General features: G+C 36.9%; 1 protein-coding gene across 1 annotated transcript; it reads left to right on the top strand.

Annotated features, from left to right (window-relative positions):
* The first annotated feature begins 1,721 nt into the window (after nucleotides 1-1,721).
* LOC140139877 (surfeit locus protein 2-like) lies at nucleotides 1,722-21,361 on the top strand. The gene is made up of 7 exons (XM_072161639.1): nucleotides 1,722-1,839; nucleotides 12,200-12,357; nucleotides 14,600-14,703; nucleotides 18,311-18,487; nucleotides 19,263-19,378; nucleotides 19,795-19,878; nucleotides 21,215-21,361. The coding sequence occupies exons 1-7, from the start codon at nucleotides 1,729-1,731 to the stop codon at nucleotides 21,347-21,349; spliced, it is 885 nt and encodes a 294-aa protein (XP_072017740.1). The 5' UTR covers nucleotides 1,722-1,728; the 3' UTR covers nucleotides 21,350-21,361.
* The last annotated feature ends 1,486 nt before the right edge of the window (nucleotides 21,362-22,847 follow it).

Raw genomic sequence — 22,847 nt, 5'->3', positions numbered from 1 at the left:
TCGACATAAAGTCATAATGTCCTCCCATAGAACTGCGTGTTAAACGGCCAAAATAACAAGCAGTGTTTCTTTCACTTTACCTTATTATGTCAGCTCAAAATTAACAGAAACCATTCCCGATAATTATTACTAGTATTATTTCAGCATTTTGAGTATATAATGACAAATTTAAAATTTGAAGGAAATCGTACATTAAGTCTTTAATTTGGTTTATTTTCTTTGTCTTTTTTTTTTTTCTTTTCTTGTTTTATTTATTTTTCTTTGATTTATATTGCCAGTGTAAGGAGAGGAGGGAACTAAAGGAATATTCAGTGATTTTTTGATTTTTTTTCATCCCGACGATCGTAAAAATCATCAAAATTCAGATTTTGGATACTAGACTGTGGAACTCGGTCTTCAATGATAGTCAGTAATTTTTATATTTTGGACATTACTATGACTATCATTTGAGGACTGAGTTCTTATGATTCGAGGAGCAGTTTCAGACAATTGCTTGGGATTATTGGGGCAGAGGTTATCTTTTGAATTCTTTCATGACCACTCAGTGAAGCATGGTCAAACCTGTCAAGGACACTCGGCGTGAATTGAAAGACCATGTCACTCGCCACAAAAGAATGTCAAAGGTCATAAAACACCAATTTGGTCATTTGGTGTCTTCTGCTATCTAAAGGCCTTATATGGCTGATTTTGTACCTTTCGTCATTGTCATAGATGTGCTAACAAAGCTTGCTAGTGCAGTGGTTCAGCCGAAAGCCGTGTGTCTAAGGCAAAAAAAAAAATGTATTTGAATGGGGCTTCAACTTCGTCAATACTGTCGTTTTCCTGTTTTGGTTTTTTGCTATTTGATAAAAAAAAAAAAAAATTATAAACGTAACAATTTGATTTTTTTTTCACTTTCGCTGGGATCACTGAATGGGACTTTGTAGCACGGATTATTCAAAACTTGTTTTTACCTACTGCTATATATATAGTATGAATCCGATTATTACATAACTTTGCCAGCGTATTCAAGACATAGGCCTAGGTTATGTAAGGGATAAACTGTACATGGGTATAGGCCCTGCATGCTTTTATTGATTGGCTCCAAACAAAGGATTTGAAAGTGTCCTTCACCGTAATCACGGCGTAGTAGCCTACAGTCCATTCAATCAAATGTTGTCAGTGTTCGAGACGAACGATGTATAAATCTGGAGGTCACATCATCACTTATCATGCTTATTGTAAAAAGTTTGTCCAATGCATATACTGTTTGTAGCTAGGCCTATTGTTCCCGGGTATTGTCAATGCAATCAAGCAAACATGTATTATATTTTGAAAAGGCCGCTATAGTATATTCACATGGGTGTCTTGAATGGCCAATCATATGGGACATAATCAAATTGCAGTGACTGCTTCCTTTGTTACCACATGTCAGTCATCTTGTGATTATTGGACCATGTAAACCTGCAAAAAACGAGCCAAAGTGCAGGCCCTATGTTATTGTTCTTGACTATTTTGCCGAATAAATATGAATGAATGAATGAATGAATAACTTAATAAAGCTAATTGGATATTTGTCAGGATAATTTAGATAATACCGTACAATCCGCACCCTATTAAATGCAAAGTCCCGGTGCAAAGTGCACGGTCAAAAAATTATGAAATACACCTAAATCCAATAGACACTACCGCGGAAATTGCGCAATCCAATTAATTTTCAAGAAGCCAGGGGGTCTAAAGCTTGTAAACATGGCGAGCATGGGAGACCATGTGGACAAATTGGGAGCCGAAGTTTCTGGAGAAATACAAACATATTTAAAGAAACACCCGTCTCTGAAATATTGCAAAGAAAGCAAAAAGGTAGGGTCATTTATAATCGATGATTTTATGTCTGTGACTTCTGTGATATATAATTTAGAGTCGCTTTTTGTCTGAATTTTCCGGTTAAGCTTACCTTGCTTCATGATCATGATGGCATGATATGATGGCTCTACTACCGCCACGGTCACGTTTAGACTCGCTGAGTCTCATGGACGCCGTTCCTATGTCCATCAGACTCGTATTTCCCATTTTGGATGTCAATGGGAAATACACACTTAACGATTTGCGCCGTTAGAAACTTGAAAAAAAATCTTTAAAATTTTATCAATCTATACTATTAAAGAGGAACTTGCCGATAATCGATACTTTGAAGAGGAACTGATCGATTCATCGGTATCATCTCGGAGATTATAGATAAATTATAAATTAATAAATAGATAAATAAATAAGTTCTAGCATTTCCAGATGAATGGTAAATGCATAGATAGATAGATAAATTAATAAATACAAATAATTATTTGGATTTATTCGGTAGATCAACCAATGGTGGCCCGCTTATTTACGGTCCGTTGCTGCGTTGCTATATCGCGGATTACGCACAGGTCGTGGCAACTTCCCGACGCTGCTAATGGTAACAAAACTTCCAGTTTCATCTAAGACGGAAAATATCACATCTCTTAGACGGAACTAACAAATTAATGGCTGAGACAAAGGTGGTTTTAAGTTACGTATTTTGAAAATAAATGGTCCAAGTGATCTAATAATTTTGAAAGTGATATTAGTTTATCCGTTCGTGGTGACTTTCGACGGAGAGTGGGCATTATGCGGCATGGTAACCGCAACGGCTATAATAATAAATCAACTGCATTCGTTTATGCAAATTATGACTTTCGGAAACTTCTTTTGTGATGACTTTCCGAAGATTTTAAATTCAAGGTAGGCCTAGGCATATATACGGTATTGGAAAGTAATTTGAGTTTATTCGTTTGTCATGTTGTGATGAATTTCGATGGGGAGTGTGGGACATTATTAGCAGATTATAGCATGGTATAAAACCGCAACCGCTAAATATCCGTGGCGTAGATTTCTTTTTGACATTAGGGGAGGGATGAAAACATTTCTTGAAGTAGGCATATTAATAGTGAATCCGGCATCTTTTGGCAACATTAACAATGGCGTAGATTTCTCTTGACATGGCATGGGGGATGGGTCCGTTTAAATCAATTTCTTGCAATAGGCCTACAGTGAAGCCAGCATCTTGGCGACAGAATAATTTATGGCAAGCTAATTAGGCCTACTGGTGAATTATATTGTGCAAAAGTGGAACAAATTCGTACGAAGGCCGCAAAAATTGGCACTTTTTAGTTTGGCCAAAAATGAGGTTAATTTTGTCAGAAACCCACATGGTTAATTTTGTCAGAAACCCACATCTATTATACATGTGTGAACTTGGGGTGATTGTACGGACCATTGACCTTATCAAAACATTGGGGGGTTATACCCACCCCAACACCGAATTTACGCTATGTAACTCAACCTTCTTGAAACCCAATGTTGCTATAGGCCTACTTGATGAAACAGAAACACATATAAAAAAAGAACGAACGAAAGAAATAAAGGAACCCACATACATGCGTCAACATGGAGGTGATTCAGTAGATCATGCCCTTATCGAAATATTGAGGAATTTATTACTCATCCCGGGATTTATGCCTATGTAAAGAAAGAAGAAGGAAGGAAGGAAAAAAGGAAGGAAAGAGGGAAGGAAAGAGGGAAAGAAAGAGGGAAAGAACGAAAGAACGAAAGAAAGAAAGAAAAAGAAAGAAAGAAAGAAAGAAAGAAAGAAAGAAAGAAAGAAAGAAAGAAAGAAAGAAAGAAAGAAAGAAAGAAAGAAAGAAAGAAAGAAAGAAAGAAAGAAAGAAAGAAAAAAAGAAAAAGAAAGAAAAAGAAAGAAAGAAAGAAAAAAACAAAGAAAGAAAGACAGACAGAAAGAAAGAAAGAAAGAAGAGAGAGAGAGAGAGAAAGAAAGTGAACAAGCAAGAAACAGAAAGAGAAATGGAACGCAGGAAAGAGAGAAACTGAAAGAAAAAAGGGAAAGACAAAGAAAAAATAAGTAAAAAGGGGAAGGAAAGAGGGCAAGAAAGAAAGAAAGAAAGAAAGAAAGAAAGAAAGAAAGAAAGAAAGAAAGAAAGAAAGAGGGAAAGAAAGAAAGAAAGATAGAAAGAAAGGGGGAAAGAAAGAAAGAAAAGGAGGGAAAGAAAGAAAGAAAGGAAGGGAAAGAAAGAAAGAAAGGGAGGGAAAGCAAGAAAGAAAGGGAGGGAAAGCAAGAGAGAAAGGGAGGGAAAGCAAGCAAGAAAGAAAGAGAAAGCAAGAAAAAAAAAAAGGGAAAGAAAGAAAGAAAGAAAGAACGAGAAAGCAAGAAAGAAAGAACGGGAAAGCAAGAAAGAAAGAACGGGAAAGTAAGAAAGAAAGAACGTCGTTTGCAAAGTAGAGGCAACAAATGGTAGGCCTACCACTACCATCACTAACCGCGTAATAATTGAGCTGTTAAAAGCGATACCAATTGACATGATTACCATTTCCATCGTTTATACTAACCGATCCCGCTTACTAACCGCTCCCATTTACTCATCTAGCGGGGGCCAGCTGGCGCTGGTACCCGCTAGTGTATATAAAAAAGGGTACCAACCTTATTGTGCTTGCTAATTTAAGACTCGGTTGAAACAAAATTAAGGATCGAATGCATTTTAGTGTCCAAAAAGGCAAAATTATCGTCAAAGTTCTGCGAAATCGGCACCCTTGCGAAGGGTTCAGAATTGAATCGAACGAAAATATCCGATCTTTATGATCAAAAACACAAAATTACAACTTTAAACATACTATTGGCAAAAGACATTATTACCAAACAATATAGAATAGAAAATTTGACATCATTTTCTCAAAATATTGAAGAAATTTGCTCACTAGACATCGAAAAAAATGCACGCAATCCAATTCCCGCTTCAAACGCGAGAAACTGAAAGTGCATAATCCCGACTAGTCACGTTCGCTTTGCAGATAGACATTTAGTGAGATTTTGTGAGACTTGGTTATTAATATGGGTTTTTACCTAGTTCACCACGTAAACTTATGGCTCAAAATTCGGACCGCTCGCCAATAAGTTTACTGCTTTCTGTGTTTTGATATTTGTTGACGTTTTAACGATCCCTGATTCCCGGTCGCTTATTTTCGCTGTGTCACGTCACATGCATGACGCTGGTGGGTACCAACCAAACTTCAAAAAAAAAAACCTCGATCGCCGATAACGATGTGATATGGGACTTACATAGGATTACACAGAGATTTTTTGCCAAAATTTGACCATTTCTATTTAGCTTGTCTGCGCTATATGAAAAATGACAGTCTTAAGTAAGTAAATGTACAAGGATTTTGATGTTTTGATGTTTTGGGAGACTGGGAGGGATCAGAACCAAAAGATGATGGAGCCTATTCTTGACTGTGTAATATTCCTTCACCACATTATCGTACGGTAAGAGGCTTATACGATGGACAGATAGTATCAGTTTGTGAATGAGGACATCGTATAAGTTCCTTGTACTAGTTTTTACCCTTTTGATCAGTTAGGGTTATACTATTTTGCAGTAAACCTTTGACGAGCGCGACTACCAGATCATGTTGCAAATTCGGAGCTAACAACGCGTACGGCGCACGCCACATGCACAGTTCATTCATAAATTTCCACTCGGCAACTAGTACAGGGATCTATACGATGATTTTTATATTGGGTGGTATCATCGTATAGGCATTTTACGTATACAATACATGTATAAACCCCAATGCACCATGCAAATGAATACATTTGTTTGTAGCAGTGCGATATTTTACATTATGTTTTCAGGGTTATTAGGAGTTAAGAAAACCTAATAATGATAATATTGGATGGCTTATTTCGCATGATACCATAACATATCGGATTCGTCATACAAATATCGAACTCGCCGTTGGCTCGTCCGATATTTTTATGACTCATCCGATATTTTATGGTATCACGCTCAGCCATCCAATATTATATCAGTACTGGGACCTTTTTAACACATTAATAATTGCCCATTTGTCGTAATATTTATTATACAAGTTCCTGTACTTTTCATCACAAAATCAGTACATTTTCACTGCCTCATTCAATCAGCCGACTCCACATATTAAATAATATTGTAGTAATAAGTTCTTTGCACATATCGCATGCGTAGCACCGATCAGGTCAAAAGGTCAACTACTTGCTTAATTTTCTAAAGCCGTAGGGAATGTATTGGCGAAAATTTCTTCATTGATTTTAACTGATTATTACTTCCAAATGAAATTTGAAAGCGAATTGAAGAAAAGTAGGAGATACCAACAAGGACTGCAACTACTGCCCTGGAAATTTTATTTCAGCACAGACAACAGGTGTGGAGTTACAGTAAAAAATGAGGGAAAACCAATATTTGATCAATAAATCATTAACTACCGGTACTTGCTTTGAGTTGCTGAATTTTCAGTGTAGTAGTTGCAGTCCTTGCCCCTATAATATACATATCTATCTTGTCTTCAATGTGCTATAATTTTTGAGAAAAATGCAAAAATAGGCACAAAATTGCCCAGGGGTGTAGGTGTAGTACCCCCTTAACATGAAGTTACACAAATTTAACTAGGGACTAGGTCATACCTAGAAAGGATAAAATTCAAATTGAGAAAATATTCTAGGTATGACTTGTTGTAACTACTCGGCAACAGCAGATCGCCTCTTGCTTGTCAATTAGCACCTAAACAGGTGGTTTCACTTTCTTTCAAAAAGCGCATTGTACCATAGAATGTGATTGTACTGGAATGTTCAATTTTGTCAAGCTACATGCATGTATTTTAAAGTGGGGTTTTTAATACCATTTCACCAGAATTTTTTAAGATGTATCCTAGACTCGCTTGCCAGTCTCGTGTACGCCGTTTGTACAACGTTTTGCACAGCTCAAATTCAGTCAATTTATATGAAATTGGTACTCACATATCTGATCTCCAAATCATAGTTATCTTATTCCATGTATCCAAGTAAATTAAACTTGGAATTTCTGATACCGGTACTTAAAAGATAATTTCCAAGCCATCGACCCCCCCTACGTTCGACAAGCGTGTTCAGCGATGAAACAATGCAAGTCACGAGATTTACATTTACAGCCGGTTTCTGTCGTCAAGTCATGTTCGCGATACAGCCATGTTGCACTCTGGGGTCGAGACTAATCAGTTACTTTAGGGTCACGTCGATAACAACGGGTAAACAAAATGGCTGGGAAAACTGAGAAAATCGTGTCCTTAAAAAGTGTTTCATCGTGACGATCAGAAACATCAAAAAACTTTTTTTGATCGTGCTGGATATGTAAAAGATATACAGGTACATTGAAGGATATAAATTGGATGGTAAATAGCCAAATATTGCAAGAAATCTACTCGCTAGATTCGTAAAAAAGCCCGCAAAAAATTACCGTCCATGCGAATGTAATATTGTAAACATAAAATCCCTACTAGATGTATCCCTAGTTTCAGTGAAAAATCTCAACATCATAGAGGAAAATGCCGTATGTGACCGTACAGCACGAATGAGCCGTAAATGTCCTCAATTGTATTCTGAGTTACAGTGTAAAATGGGCATGAAGGTCGTATTCATAGGTACCTCAATTTGGTGCTACGTGTACCTCATTTAATGAGATACACGTAGCACCAAATTGAAATACCTATGAATATGACCTTCATACCCATTTTACACTGTATCTCAGAATACAATTGAGGACATTTACGGCTCATTCGTGCTGTACGGTCACATATAATTAAAATCATGACAAATAATTAAATCATGCAGCACCAATTTTTGAGTTTTACAGGTCTTAGTTTTGTAGACAGGGTCTTAGTTTTCTAGGTCTTAGTTTTGTAGACAGGGTCTTAGTTTTATAAGTCTTAGTTTTGTAGACAGGGTCTTAGTTTTATTAGCTCATTATGTAAGCAATGAACTCTAGGCATGATCCATTTTTCTGTATGTTTTTTCTTTCTCTTGCTACATCGCTTGAGCAATGGATCTGGTAATTTCTGGCGGTGATCTTTGCATGATCGTTCATGATTGTTACTTATTTAGCTAAGAAAATTCGGACAGAAAGTATCATTTTTGGAGCATTTTCTTACAAAAAGTTTTACCAAATTTCATGGAATAGTCTCCTATGCAGACTGTTTGTGGTGCTTTTCATATTACAAACACTGTACAAACTCCTTGATCGTGCAAATTTGTAAAAGAGATGTTGAACTTTACTGTTTCAGTGCGGCTACAATGTTTGCTTTTCAGTGTTGCTGTGCCTTACATTCTGCAAGTTAATAGATAAAGCACCAATTGGGCTCGTGCTGTGTAGGCCCTTACTTCTGTGCACGAGCCATGAGCAAATAGTGTCTCAAATTCTCCCAACTTGGGCTACCAAATTGTTGGTTGGCAACCCTGACTATGAACAAACATCTCACTCATTTATCACACATCTACCCAGTCACTAAACCCAATTAGTTATGTAAACATTTACTCAAGGTGAGTAGCACTTTTTCAGTGCCTGGTATATCAGTACATATGGGTGACAACCCCTCTCTGAGGTGGAATGTTTTAAAATTATGTTATTCGATTTGTAAGGAAAAGTAAGTATGTTTTGCCGTTTCAACGAATGAAAACGAGCGAGTATTACCAAAGTTATGTTTGAACTAATTATGACTTTAAAAGTTCTAGGTATAGGCCTAAATGTAACAATAATAGTTAATATACAGCATCATATGGTCAGCAGAAGAAAATTACATCACCTATGATGTCATATCAGTGTCCTTGACCGGGGGTCCTTACTCCTTGACCACTGAATATAGTCCGGGGGGGGGGGGAGGGACACACTTTAGAAGTGACGGGTATGTGCCTACCGGCGTCGCGAAGTAGGGGCCTATCAGGCCGGGCTATCAGGTACAAAGCGTCATTTAAAAAAGGGGGTCATTGGGTACAAACAAAATAAAAAAGGGTGTCATTGGGTATAATATTTTGAAAAAGGGGGTCATTGAGTATAAGATTTTTAAAAAAGGGTCATCGGGTAAAAATATTTGAAAAAATGGAGCAATGAGGTTTGAGAATACTGAAATGTGTTTTTCAAAGTTGGCAGCCCTGTATACATAGCTATACATGGCTAGTTTCAAGTTTTTATTTGGAAATTGCTTTTACATCAGTGGCACTCATCTATCCGATGGTGCATCCAAGGCATTAAATATACAAACAAAACTGTATTAAACAAAATAAAATCAAAGGATACTTGACAAGCAAAAGGTACAAATAAATAAATGCTTTGAATAAATAAATATCTTGAGAACCGTAAGTATATTTTCAAAATGCTGATTTGTGCTTGATCACAGCACTATGGTGATTTTGAGGTTTGGGAATACTGAAATGTGTTTTTCAAAGTTGGCAGCCCTGTATACATAGCTATACATGGCTATACATGGCTATACATGGCTACATGTATGACATGGTTACATATGGCTATACATGGCTATACATGGCCATACATAGCTATCCATGGCTATGCATGGCTATACATAACTATGCATGGCCATACATATGCATGGCTATACATAACTATGCATGGCTATACATAGCTATGCATGGCATTTACCATGAAATTGTTGTAGTTTTTAAGTTTCAAGTTTTTATTTGGAAATTGCTTTTACATCAGTGGCACTCATCTATCCGATGGTGCATCCAAGACATTAAATATACAAACAAAACTGTATTAAACAAAATCAAATCAAAGGATACTCGACAAGCAAAAGGTACAAATAAATAAATACCTTGAATAAAGAAATATCTTGAGAACCGTAAGTATATTTTCAAAATGCTGATTTCTGCTTGATCACAGCACTATGGTGATTTTGAGGTTTGAGAATACTGAAATGTTGGCAGCCCTGTATACATAGTTATACATGGCTATACATGGCTATGGCATTTTTACATATGGCTATACATGGCCATACATAGCTATCCATGGCTATACATAGCTATCCATGGCTATACATAGCTATGCATGGCTATACATAGCTATGCATGGCTATACATAACTATGCATGGCTATACATAGCTATGCATGGCTATACATAACTATGCATGGCTATACATAGCTATGCATGGCTATACATAGCTATGCATGGCTATACATAGCTATGCATGGCTATACATAGCTATGCATGGCTATACATAGCTATGCATGGTATTCCTGACCATAACCCATAACAAATGAGCTACAGCACCAGTGGTGCTCTTGTAGGTTTTAGTTTTGTAGACAGGGTCTTAGTTTTCTAGGTCTTAGTTTTGTAGACAGGGTCTTGGTTTTATAAGTCTTAGTTTTGTAGACAGGGTGTTACAAATATCTGCCATCACCCACATCGTGAGGGGGAGGGAGGAAAATGGAGGCCAAAATTTTGATTTTGAAGCCATTTTTCAAACGTCACCATGGTCATGGTCAAGTCACATATCGGGGTGGGTTTGTGTATGTGACGTGTATGTGGGTCTATGTACGTCACATTAGTGGGTATAAGATGCTCTCTATGTGTCCCTGGGGGTGGGAAAGTCATTAATGTAACCAGTACAAAAGATGACCACCGCCCCTCCTCGCTTCTCTGAGGGTAGGGGTCTTAATCGTGATCATTAAATGGTACAGAACTACAGAACGTATAGAGTATTCATTTATGCATTACGTTGCACTATTAAGGAAGCTCAATTATGACCCCTACCCTCAGATGTGCGAGGAGGGGGCTGGGGGATCATCTTTAGTGCGGTTGCATTAATAACTTTCCCCACCCCCGGGGATACATTGAGGGCATCTTATACCCACTAATGGGACGTACATATAGACCCAAACACACATCACATACACAAACCCATCTCAATATATGACTTGACCTTGATGGTAGTGACATTTGAAAAATGGGTTCAAAATTGAAATTTTAGCCTCCATTTTCCCCCCTCCCCTCAAGATGTGGGTGATAGCGGATATTTGTAATGAGTGATTGAAGTTCAAGCACAACTATCAACAATAATATGATCATATCCAATGTTTTTTTAAATGCTGATTATTTTCAACTGATCCTTAATTCTTTTGAGGAGTGTATATTGGTCTCTGGTACTCTGTAGAGATCGCACCTCAATTTTGAAAATTGTGACAAAAATTTGGAATAATTTTGGATGATGAAGTTACATTTAATATGTAACAGCCAGGTCAGATCTCATAGGGAGGAGTCGTTATTTATGCCAGGGGGAATAGAATTCCATGACAAATGACTGCTCGACCAGTGACCACACCTCAAAAATTAGCCCACTCTCATCATGCCTCCAGTTTAAATTCCCCAGGAATAGGAGGTTTACCAATCCAAGATCCCAAGATTTGAGGGGGGAACACAAAAAAATCTATAAAAGCAGGGATGAACATGAATTATTATTATTAACTTAAGGGGGAACATGAATGTTCTTTTTCATCAAAGACCCTTTTTAATGATTTTTAACATAAAATTTATAAAACTTATAACATATTTGATTCCTCTGATTTGTCCAAATATTTTGTTTAAAATCTGTGAAGGCTAAGAAGCCCCCATATTCCACGATTCTCTGACCTCTAACAACAGAAGCATGCTATCAGTGGCGGCGCCAGGAATTTTTTTCCGGGGGCAAAGGTGAATTTCAGGGGGTGGAGGCAACATCAACCAATTTTGCGCAAAATTGCCGCAAAAAGGTGAAATTTTTGTGTTTTTACTGGGGGAACAGGGGGAAAGAGTTCTGACTGTCAGTGCATTTTGCTGTTGTGTCAGTTGGACAGCTGCTTGGTTATTGACATGTGTTTGGAGTAGAGTATTGAAATAATCCTGTGTGTAATGTTGGTTCATTTTTATGGATTAGGATTTTAAGATATGACCTTGTGAAAAATTATAAGTTTCTTTTTGAGGCCAGTTTATGTGGAAAACGAACGTGGTCATGTGCCATCTTATACTGAATAGACTATATGATTCTTTATCAATTAATAAATTATCGTGCAAACCCGTGCTGGTCTCCTACACAACCAGTTTGTGCCGGCCCAGACATACGGTCTGGTCAGAGACTAGGCAAAAATCTGTTCTGTGATTGGTTCAATTTATTAAGAATCACATTTTTGCTGTCCTCAACATCGGTATATAGGTCGTGTAATGCAAGTGTCTCATCTCATTGTATAGAATCTCTGTTTTGAGTTTTGGTGTACAGGCTATGTTCCACCTTGAATCTAGATGTTAACTTTCTATTGATATTATGTTTCTTTTTTCTTTGTTTCCGTAACATTCTCAGATCAAATGTGATCTTTCTGGACATGAGATACCATGTAAGCCAGATGCGTTGAAGAGTTACACAGAGGGTAAGAAGTACACCAAACTGAGGGCACAGCAAGAATTTAACTACAAGAAATATGAACCACATATTGTACAGAGTAACAAGAAAAGTCATGAGTAAGTACCAGTACCACTTTATAATATGAGACAGGTCTGCATAGCAGTGTACCATACTAAAATAATTACAAGAGCAGGGTTATTCAACTTCATTAAGGGGGTACTACACCCCTGGCCAATTTTGTGCCTATTTTTGCAATTTTCTCAAAAATTATTATGCATTGGTGACAAGTAAGATATGTATATTATAGGGGCAAGGACTACAACTACTGCACTGAAAATTCAGCAACTCAAGGTAAGTAGTTATTGATTTATTGATCAAATATTGGTTTTCCCTAATTTTTGACTGTAACTCCACAGCTGTTGTCTGTGCTGAAATAAAATTTCCAGTGCAGTAGTTGTAGTCCTTGCCCCTATAATATACGTACATATCTTACTTGTCACCAATGTGCTATAATTTTTGAGAAAAATGCAAAAATAGGCACAACATTGGGCAGGGGTGTAGTACCCCCTTAATAACAAAAATTAATTAGTGGTTCAGAGCTGCCAACCCTTCTTGATTCTGCAGAAGACTTCCTTATTTGCTGATAATCTTCTGTCTTCTGCGAAACATATTAAATCTTCTGCATTTGCAGCCATGTGGCTAAATCTTCTGCATTTACAGAGCATCAAAACAAAATCAATTATCGCCCACTGTCCTGTCCTTTTGCAAAAAAAAATGTTAGGTAGCCTTGGCAAGGCATTTTTAAGGGTCACAAAAAGCTAACATCCAGGAGCTTTCAGGAGGGCTGATCCCAAGCAAGGGCCGCTGACCTTGGCGCGAGAGAGCCACATCCAAAGCTTTTTTTTACACTTTGCAGAAATCTTCTGCATTTACATATTCCAACGTTGGCAGCTCTGGTGGTAGGCCCTATTTGATCAAAATTTTTCTCGTACTCAGCGCACAATTGTTTCAAGAATTAGGGACGCCATTATGTATCCTTAGCCCTGGAGGGCACCACAACCCCTAGCTACGCCACTGACAGTTGGGTTCCTTTGGTCTGTGGAACCAACAACCATCCCTATCATCTCATTTAATTTTACAGTCTCAGTCCCACAACAGCACAGGGCCTTGTTTTACTGTTTTTATGCCTCCACCGCGAGGCATACTGTTTTTGCAATGTCCGAGCTTCCGAGCTTCCGTCCGTCCGGAGGCTGTATCTCGGGCATGGATGGGCGGATTGACTTCAAATTTTCAGGATAGGTGGGTCATGGTCAAAAACTCTGGCTACTTTTTTTTTGGGTGGGGTTCAGGGTCATATACTGAGGTCAAAGGTCATTTAAGGTCAAATTACTACGTCCGTCCGTCCGGAGGCTGTATCTCGGGCATGAATGGGCGGATTGACTTCACATTTTCAGGATAGATGGGTCATGGTCAAAAACTCTGGCTACTTTTTTTGGGTGGGGTTCAAGGTCATATGCTGAGGTCAAAGGTCATTTAAGGTCAAATTACTAAAAACTGTTGCATGGGCATGAAACTTGGTGGGTATAGTCAACATTTAGAGCCAAATTTTTGGAAGGTCATTTCGGGGTCATCCAGGGTCACCCAGGGGTCATCTAAGGTCAAATTACTAAATATTGTCTTATGGGCATGAAACTTGGTGGATACAGTCAACATTTAGAGTCAATTTTTTAGAAGGTCATTTTGGGGTCATCTGGGGTCACCCAGGGGTCATCTAAGGTCAAATTAATAAAATTGGTCGTGTGGGCATGAAACTTGGTGGGTGCAGTCAACATTTAGAGCCAAATTTTTGAAAGGTCATTTCGGGGTCATCCGGGGTCATCTAAGGTCAAATTACTAAATATTGTCTTATGGGCATGAAACTTGGTGGGTAAAGTCAACATTTAGAGTCAATTTTTTGGAAGGTCATTTTGGGGTCATCCAGGGGTCATCTAAGGTCAAATTAATAAAATTGGTCGTATGGGCCTGAAACTTGGTAGGTACAGTCAACATTTAGAGCCAATTTTAGGTCATTTCGGGGTCACCCAGGGGTCATATAAGGTCAAATTAATAAAATTGGTCATATGGGCATGAAACTTGGTGGGTACAGTCAACATTTAGAGCCAAATATTTGGCATGTCATTTTGGAGTCACCCAGGGGTCATTGGAAGTCAAATTACTAAAATGGATTTGTACACATTTAAATTTCAATCGCCCCATGGTGGAGGCATCCCATTCGACGCCTTGCGTCGAAAACCGCGACGTTTCTAGTTACTGTTGTTGTTATAACTGTTGTTGCTATTATTTTATTTTCCCCAACAGACATCAACTATTTTGCAAGCTAACAGTAAGACATCTCAACAGAGTCCCTTCACATGTAGAAAAACATGTCAATGGTAGAAGATATAAGAAAGCACTAGAAAAATGTAAGTAGTAGGCAATCAATGTGAAGTCAAATCCTGCCGATCTAACATTGCCTCTGATTGGTCAATTATATGTTATCTTCACTTTAATCACCAATCAGAATAGAGCTTTGCAAATAATTCACCCCAATTTTTTTGCATGGTGAAATTATTCTGACAATGTTGCTGATTGGTCCAATTAATACATGTAATTATAAATTCTTTTTGGCCAATCGGCAGGTAGTTCTCATGGGGTTAACGTTGTTTAAAAATGGTTGATAAATTAGGAGAATACCAATATAAATTGAAAATTCCTGCCACATTGAAAACACAAATGTTTTTGAGAAACCTTCACAGATACCTTCAAAGTCTTTTAAGGCTTTAATCGTATACATATATATGATTACGGTTAAATTGTAATTTGGTTATTCTTTGCCAAACATTACAAAATGTTAGTTCGTAACAGCTGTCAAGAGAGTTTTCTGGTCATTTTAAATCAAACTAATCATGCTAATGAGGTAAAATGAAAGAAAACTCACCTACTATCTTAAGCCGCTTCATTGTGGTGTTCTATGGGGATTTAAAGTCATGTCACGACTTTAAGGGGGTACTACATCCCTGGCCAATTTTGTCCCTATTTTTGCATTTTTCTCAAATATTATAGGGCAAAGGTGACAAGTAAGATATGTATATTATAGGGGCAATGACTTCAACTACTGCACTGAAAATTCAGCAACTCAAGGCAAGTAGTTATTGATTTATTGATCAAATATTGGTTTTCCTCATTTTTGACTGTAACTCCACAATTGTTGTCTGTGCTGAAATAAAATTTCCAGTGCAGTAGTTGTATAGTCCTTGCCCCTATAATATACATATCTTACTTGTCACCAACGCACTATAATCTGTGAGGAAAATGCAAAAATAGGCACAAAATTGGCAGGGGTGTAGTACCCCTTAATTCAAACTTGCTTGTTATCCTAAAAATACAATAAATTTGACTGAAGCCAGTCAGGTGTACATGTAGTTCATGTAAGATTATATCCCTGTTGCATATGCACAAAGAATCAAAATTGGTCTCTCTTGACATGCAGTATGTGTTTCAGTTTTTGCCTCATTTAAACCAGCAAAAAATGGCAAAACTCATAGTCGGTCATATATTTAAAAAAAAATTGGAATTCGAATGAAAACCCATGCCTTTAACTTGTTAATATATGTTCCTTATAATTACAAACTCTGGCCTTGTTATACTCAGGAAATTATTTTTGTTACTTAATAATTTGTTTTGAGATTTAAAAAAGTGATCCATTTTGCCAGCAAAAACTGTTTTTGCCTGTGGCAAAAACCGGGAAAACCTGTGTTTAGCATATTCATTTTAGTGGTTTGTTACTGCGCAGAGGATGATTTAAGCACTGCCCAACACTCCACTTGGTTAACTGTGCAGTGAGCAGAGCTGTATGAGTAACATGACACCACTGCTCTGCTATACTGCATAGACATGCATTGTGAAATCTGAATTCGTACTGCTATATTTACAATAAAAACACAATAATTAATGCTTGAAATGAACTATCTATATAATTTAAAATAATTGTACGTATGTTAATTACGTTGTGGAGGTCAATGACCTTTTTACGAGTAATTAGCGAGATGGTTATTCTATTATTAAGAAAATGAATATCAAGAAGAGAAATGTACATTAGCATATTGCTAAAAATACTGAAATTCAACTATGGTTTCATTAAAAATGAAAAAAATGGAACATATGATATAACCCTTTAAGGTGGTACTACACCCCTTGATAAATTTGTGAATATTTTTGCATTTTTCTCAAAAAATAATATCACACTGGTAACAAAAGTTATGTGTATTATAGGGATAAGGAATCCAGTTACTACACTGGAATTTCAGTGACTCAAGACAAGCGGTACGTTATTTATGATAAGAAAAGAGGTTCCGCAAGAATGTACCTCATTTCTTAACATATAATGAACCCCTTGTCTTGAATCACTGAAATTTCAGTGAAGTAATTGATTCTGTGCCCCTATATAATAATGTATATAACTTTTGTTACCAGTGTGTAGTTACTTATTTTTTGAGAAAAATGCAAAAATATTCACAAAGTAGTCAGTAATTGTTTTAGTTGTACAAATTCAACATTCAGAGCTGTCAATACATCATACCCTCACTAGATTTGAAAAAGTAACCAGTAGTTTTGACATGCTGACATGTGAATTTTCACATATAGGCCCTATTGCACACTCCCGCATCCGCCTGCTCCACATCCGCCTGCTCCTCCACCCCTGGCATTTTTCATTTCAACTGATGTGATTTTTTTTGCTGAATGATGTATAATTATATGCTTCAGTAGACTGAATCCAGTTACTACACTGGAATTTCAGTGACTCAAGACAAGCGGTACGTTATTTATGATAAGAAAAGAGGTTCCGCAAGAATGTACCTCATTTCTTAACATATAATGAACCCCTTGTCTTGAATCACTGAAATTTCAGTGAAGTAATTGGATTCTGTGCCCCTATATAATAATGTATATAACTTTTGTTACCAGTGTGTAGTTACTTATTTGAGAAAAATGCAAAATTAGTCACAAAATTTATCAGGGGGTGTAGTACCACCTTAAGTAGTCAGTAATTGTTTTAGTTGTACAAATTCAACATTCAGAGCTGTCAATACATCATACCCTCACTAGATTTGAAAAAAGTAACCAGTAGTTTTGACATGCTGACATGTGAATTTTCACATATAGGCCCTATTGCACACTCCGCATCCGCCTGCTCCACATCCGCCTGCTCCTCCACCCCTGGCATTTTTCATTTCAACTGATGTGATTTTTTTGCTGAATGATGTATAATTATATGCTTCAGTAGACTGAAAGAGTATAAAATTAGGCTTAAAATGAGGTATCAGTCACTGCTGTAGGATATGGGGTTTCAGAAAGCCAATCAAATTTGTATCGCAATTTTCAGAAAAGTGTAATCCCTCCACCCTTTTTGCATACCCAACTTATGACATGCGACCAGAGGGGATTTTGGCTCATCTTTCACACACCAGGAAGAACAGTATCTGCTGGCAATAAAATGATGGGTCTAACTCATTTTTGTAAAAAAAATTGGAGTTGGGCCCTTCTTCCACTCAGGTATTCAATTCTAAAGCAACATCTTTTGCACAGAGTTCAATGGGATTTGAAAAGTTAAGTGGCAGTTGAAACTCCGGTGATAACACTTTTGGGGCTTCCTTAAATCATCCTCTGGTTACTGCGTGAGTACATAAAGTTAAAAAAATTACATATGTGGGGAATAGTGTAGTTTGGGAGTTCTGTATCTCTGAATGGCACATGAAGTAAGTTATGTACGATACAAAGATTAAAATGTGAATAGCACTTTGCAGAGATTAAAATATCTGCCTCAATGGGTCAAGATGAACATTTTGGCCCAAATTTGACCTCACAGATAAATCTATCAAGTCTTTGCCATTCTAAATGTATACTTTTATATACTTAAGACCAACAATTTAGCAGTTTGAGGCCTGAAAGTTCCCATAATTCCAGGGTTAAGACCAACCTTAACATGGAAAAATTACCACATTTACATTTTTTTATAATAATTTATTACAGATGAGGAATGCCAGAGGTTAGGAATCAAGTTTGTGCCTCCATCAAGGCAGAAAAGATCAGCTGGATTTGGTGGGGTAGAGTCAGATGGAGAAGAGAAACGGTTCTCAACCAACCCAGAGGAGAGTGGTGAGGAGAGCGATGCAGAATCAGTGGACAGTTTCAGTGATTTATATCCAGGTGAGATGTGGCTTATCGCTTGTGTCGGACTGAAAGAGAAGAAATTTGATCTCAACTCGGACCCCCTTCACACCAGGAAAACCACTTCATTTGATAAAGTTTTGATGACGATTAAGATGTGGGTTTCCTGGTGTGAAGTGAACACACATTTCATTATTTGATCTTCATATCGTTGTTGGAACATGTTTAAAGGAAAACCGCCCATGTAACCTGATGGCATTTTTGTTTTAAACATGTTCGGGGGCCACAAAACACATAGGAGGTTTTTCCTGCCCAACAAAAACAAAAAAAACAAAAAATGCCGCAGTGATTTATAGTGCGCTACGCACAGGCACAACGCCTAGACGTTGATCCACAAGCCTCAGCACACTTTACAGGTTGTCGCTGACCACTACGGTCCCACATCATTCCATAAGATCCAAATAATTTGTAGATTAACAAGTCATAAACTATACATTATGGACATTTCAAGAGTATCCAATGTTGTATTTGGCATTTCAATAAACATCAAAATTAATGGATACCAATCATTTTGATACAGACTGTAGTGTGAAAACACATGTTTGATTAAGAGAAGAGAATCAGCCAATCAGAACCCCACTTTTGTGTTTACACTGTGCACGCTCTCAAAATGTAAACAACTGCCCCTCTTCTCTGCCAGAAACTTTAGTTCTCATTTCCTGGAAATAGTTTGTTATTAACCTTTGTCATTAACCTGTACCATTGATTCCATAGTATACAGTCCTTTACTGACATTGTGAAATTCTGTTTATAGCTGAAGATTTTGAGATGGATGCAGAAGATGATGAGAAAGATGATGTAGAAAACATGGAAGTTGATAGCACTAATGCCGCAGGTGATGCCAAGCCTACTAGGAGGAAAGGAAACAAGGTAAGATGATGTAGAAAACATGGAAGTTGATACCACTAATGCAGCAGGTGATGCCAAGCCTACTAGGAGGAAAGGAACAAAGGTAAGATGATGTAGAAAACATGGAAGTTGATACCACTAATGCCGCAGGTGATGCCAGGCCTACAAGGAGGAAAGGAACAAAGGTTGGTAACTGTACTGTTATATATAAAGCTATAATTAGCAGGCGCTTGACTAATCTGGTTATTGTATACAAGCTAATATGGAGCCTGAAAACAAACCGCTTGGTACCAAAAATTTGTACATGTATGGGAGCTGCAATACTTACTATGTGATTCTGGACATGTACTAGGTGTGAAAGCGCGTGAATCATGCGTAAGGGGCACCCAATTTAAACAGTAAAAATTCTCAACTTGAATTTCCTCTTCATTTTGCAGGATCAGAAGAAAAGACCTTTAGAAGAAGAAGAGGAGGAGGATGAGGAGGAAGAAAATGGAGGAGATGACCCAAGGAAACACACAGTGAGTCATTACTTTTTATCACAACTGTTTATTTGTTATTCAGGTGTAGTCAAAGATGATGAATTTATAAGCCATGGGTTAAGGGATCTAAAATGAGCGTTTATTGCGTTTCGACAGTATTTTTTATGGGACATGAGAGCACCTCGGACCTATCGAATTGCATTCTGAATACGAAGCATGTCTTTCTGATATCAAATAATTTGCATTTTTGAAAATCACAATATAATACAAATTTTATGACAAATTATAAAAATTTGATATTTTCAAATTTTGATATATAACAGTCCTCGAAGTAAATTATATAAATCTAATGATATATTCTTAAAGTGTATGTAGCAGGGAGGAAAAGCCGACGGTCAATTGAAAATTTTGACCTTTCAGATTGAAGATATGGAATTTTTTCCCAAAAAGACCTAATTTTTTTTGTGTTTTTGGAAAAAAAATCCATATCTTCAATACGAAAGGTCAAAATTTTCAATTGATCGTCGGCTTTTCATCCCACCTACATACACTTTAAGTATAAATCATCAGATGTATAAAGTTTACTTCAAGTACAGTTAAATATAAAAATATCAATTTTAATGATTTGCCATAAAATGTGTATTAAATTGCGAATTTCAAAAATCAAAATTATTTGATATCAGAATGACATTCTTCGATTCAGAATGCAATTGATATGTCTGATGTGCTCTGATGTCCCAAAATAAATACTGTCCAAACGTTCATACCCCAGCCCTTAACCCCATGATATATTTGTAATGTTTACACATGTCCCTAAATGGACTCCAGTCAAATTTATTGTGTTAATTGTAGCTCAAGAGGGCAATTTCCAACATGATCTCAGATATCAAGTCCACCAAAAAACTTCATATTAAATGACCAAAATAGCCAGTGGGGTTTCTCTCACTTTACCTTGTTATTTCTGCTTTAAATGGACAGAACCAACATGAACTTAATTTGATTAAATATAGTAAAATTGACAAAGGTCCATCCAAGAAAACAAAGAAAATATTAAGAGACATTTTTCGAAATAGTCATGTGCTGCTACGTAAGACTAGGAGATTCAGTCTATTCAGAACTCGTCGTCAAGCTCATGGTTATTGACACCGAGTATGCATATTGTATGTGATGCTGATCGCGTAGTTAGGGTGCTAACATATGCGCTGTTAGCATTAGCACCCAATAGCGGCTCCGATACATGCATCAAATTTTGCAATTCACGTCAGCTTCTTTTCAGGCTCTGTAGCATGCAACTTGGCTGGTCCGCGTTTTACAGTCAAGGGCTTGATTTTATGACTGATGTTTCTATTGCATGTGTGTTTGTAACTCATTACAGGATCATGGTAAGAATTTCAAGAAAGGCAGACCCAACAAATGGAAAGGTAAACAAAAACAACAACAGAATAACAAGTCAGACCAATCAAATTCAAGAACTGGTAAAGGCAAGAAGAAGAAACCAAGGAGAATGTGATGTTATATAAAATATGATTTAGGTTTTATTTTGTACTGGTAAAGATATTAGTCACACAAATGACTGGTTTGAAAGTTTCGCAAGCTCTGCTTTTCATTGTACAGCATCAGTGATGATATTGCGATATCATCACAGTGGCGCGATACACATGTGCCCCTAGTCAATCGGACAAGAGGTTATTTTCATAAGTCTGCCATGATATGAACTGTAAGTTAAACAGTCATCACTACGAAGCGAAGCTTAAAACACAAATGCATACGCAAAGCAGAGGAGTGATGAATTTAGTCTAGGGTGTATCATGTACCTGGAGCATTGTGGGTATTATGGTGACTTCAGGTCAGAAATTGTTATCTGTGAAGTTGGTCCCCATGAGGTTGGTGTTCAAAATTCAGTCAATCAAAGGGTGTTATTATGTGTGATCCTAAGTTTATATGGTATAAAAGAAATGGAGAAATTTGGCAGTAAAACAATACAATATTTAAAAAATATGAAGCAAAACAAAAAGAAAGAAAAAGTACATTGCTTTGGGTTTTTCATCCTTTTTTTTGTTGTTGTTGTACACCGAAACCAGAGAATATATCTTACACTTCCCACAATGCATTTCTTCCATTTCAATACTGATTTGCTATCTAGTGCAACATGGATGGGTAGTGAACAAAAGTACCTCAATGAACAGAGCACATCCAAATCTTGCAAAATATGTTTATTTCTTGACTAACGACCCATGTTTAGCCAGTCTATTCTCAACATGAAACTATAGGAACTTGTACAAAGTAATAGAAGTGTAATTTGCATTTGCTGTAATGAGGTGATGCATCATGTTGCAAAGGATTATGGGAAGGGTAAGATATCTTCTCTGGACCTAAACAAAATCTCTAGAATACTGTAAAAGTAGACATTTTTGCGGTACATTAATTTTCGTGCGCAACACAGCTACCACAAAAATAAAAACACACAAATATGTTCTTTTACTGTATAGGTCTATGTAAGAAAACTCAAACTTGCGAAATTAAAAACAAGCAATGTAGTTCAAAATCAACAATTACATGTGCGAAAATTACCATTTTTACAGTATCTCAGTTACCAACCTCACCCATATTTTGGTGCAATCCAACGCACTTCATAGGAGAGATGTTTTACGTCAGCCAATGTACTTATTGTTAAATACTTTGAGGCATTTAAAAGTCACGTCTAGGTTGTTTGTGGCACTATTTTAGAACTTTTGGGAAGTAATGTTTATTTTATCTTTTTATGATTTCTTTGTGTTCAGCTTTATCCCAGCAAATACTAAAATATTTTTTAAATGTTATAAGCATGTTATAAACATGTTTTGCTTTTGGTCAATCATTTTAATAACATTTAAATGTTGGGATATATAATGGCTGTAAAAACGTTTTAGAAAAATGTTTTATATGAAAATTTTACAAATGATACGTGATGTGATCAACCAAAATCAGTCAGAAGTTGGAAATTGATTTTGAGATAGAGCCAAACAAAG

This window comes from Amphiura filiformis, chromosome 18 (genome assembly GCF_039555335.1).
Source record: "Amphiura filiformis chromosome 18, Afil_fr2py, whole genome shotgun sequence".
Classification (NCBI taxonomy): Eukaryota; Metazoa; Echinodermata; class Ophiuroidea; order Amphilepidida; family Amphiuridae; genus Amphiura; species Amphiura filiformis.
This window is presented reverse-complemented; position numbering and strand designations above follow the sequence as displayed.

Bases quoted from the DNA above. Each gene is read 5' to 3' on its own strand.
- LOC140139877 (XM_072161639.1), top strand. From the start codon at position 1,729: ATGGCGAGCATGGGAGACCATGTGGACAAATTGGGAGCCGAAGTTTCT. The intron at 12,358-14,599 runs GTAAGTACCAGT...TTTCCCCAACAG, and splicing joins AGTAACAAGAAAAGTCATGA to ACATCAACTATTTTGCAAGC. The intron at 18,488-19,262 runs GTGAGATGTGGC...TTCTGTTTATAG, and splicing joins TTTCAGTGATTTATATCCAG to CTGAAGATTTTGAGATGGAT.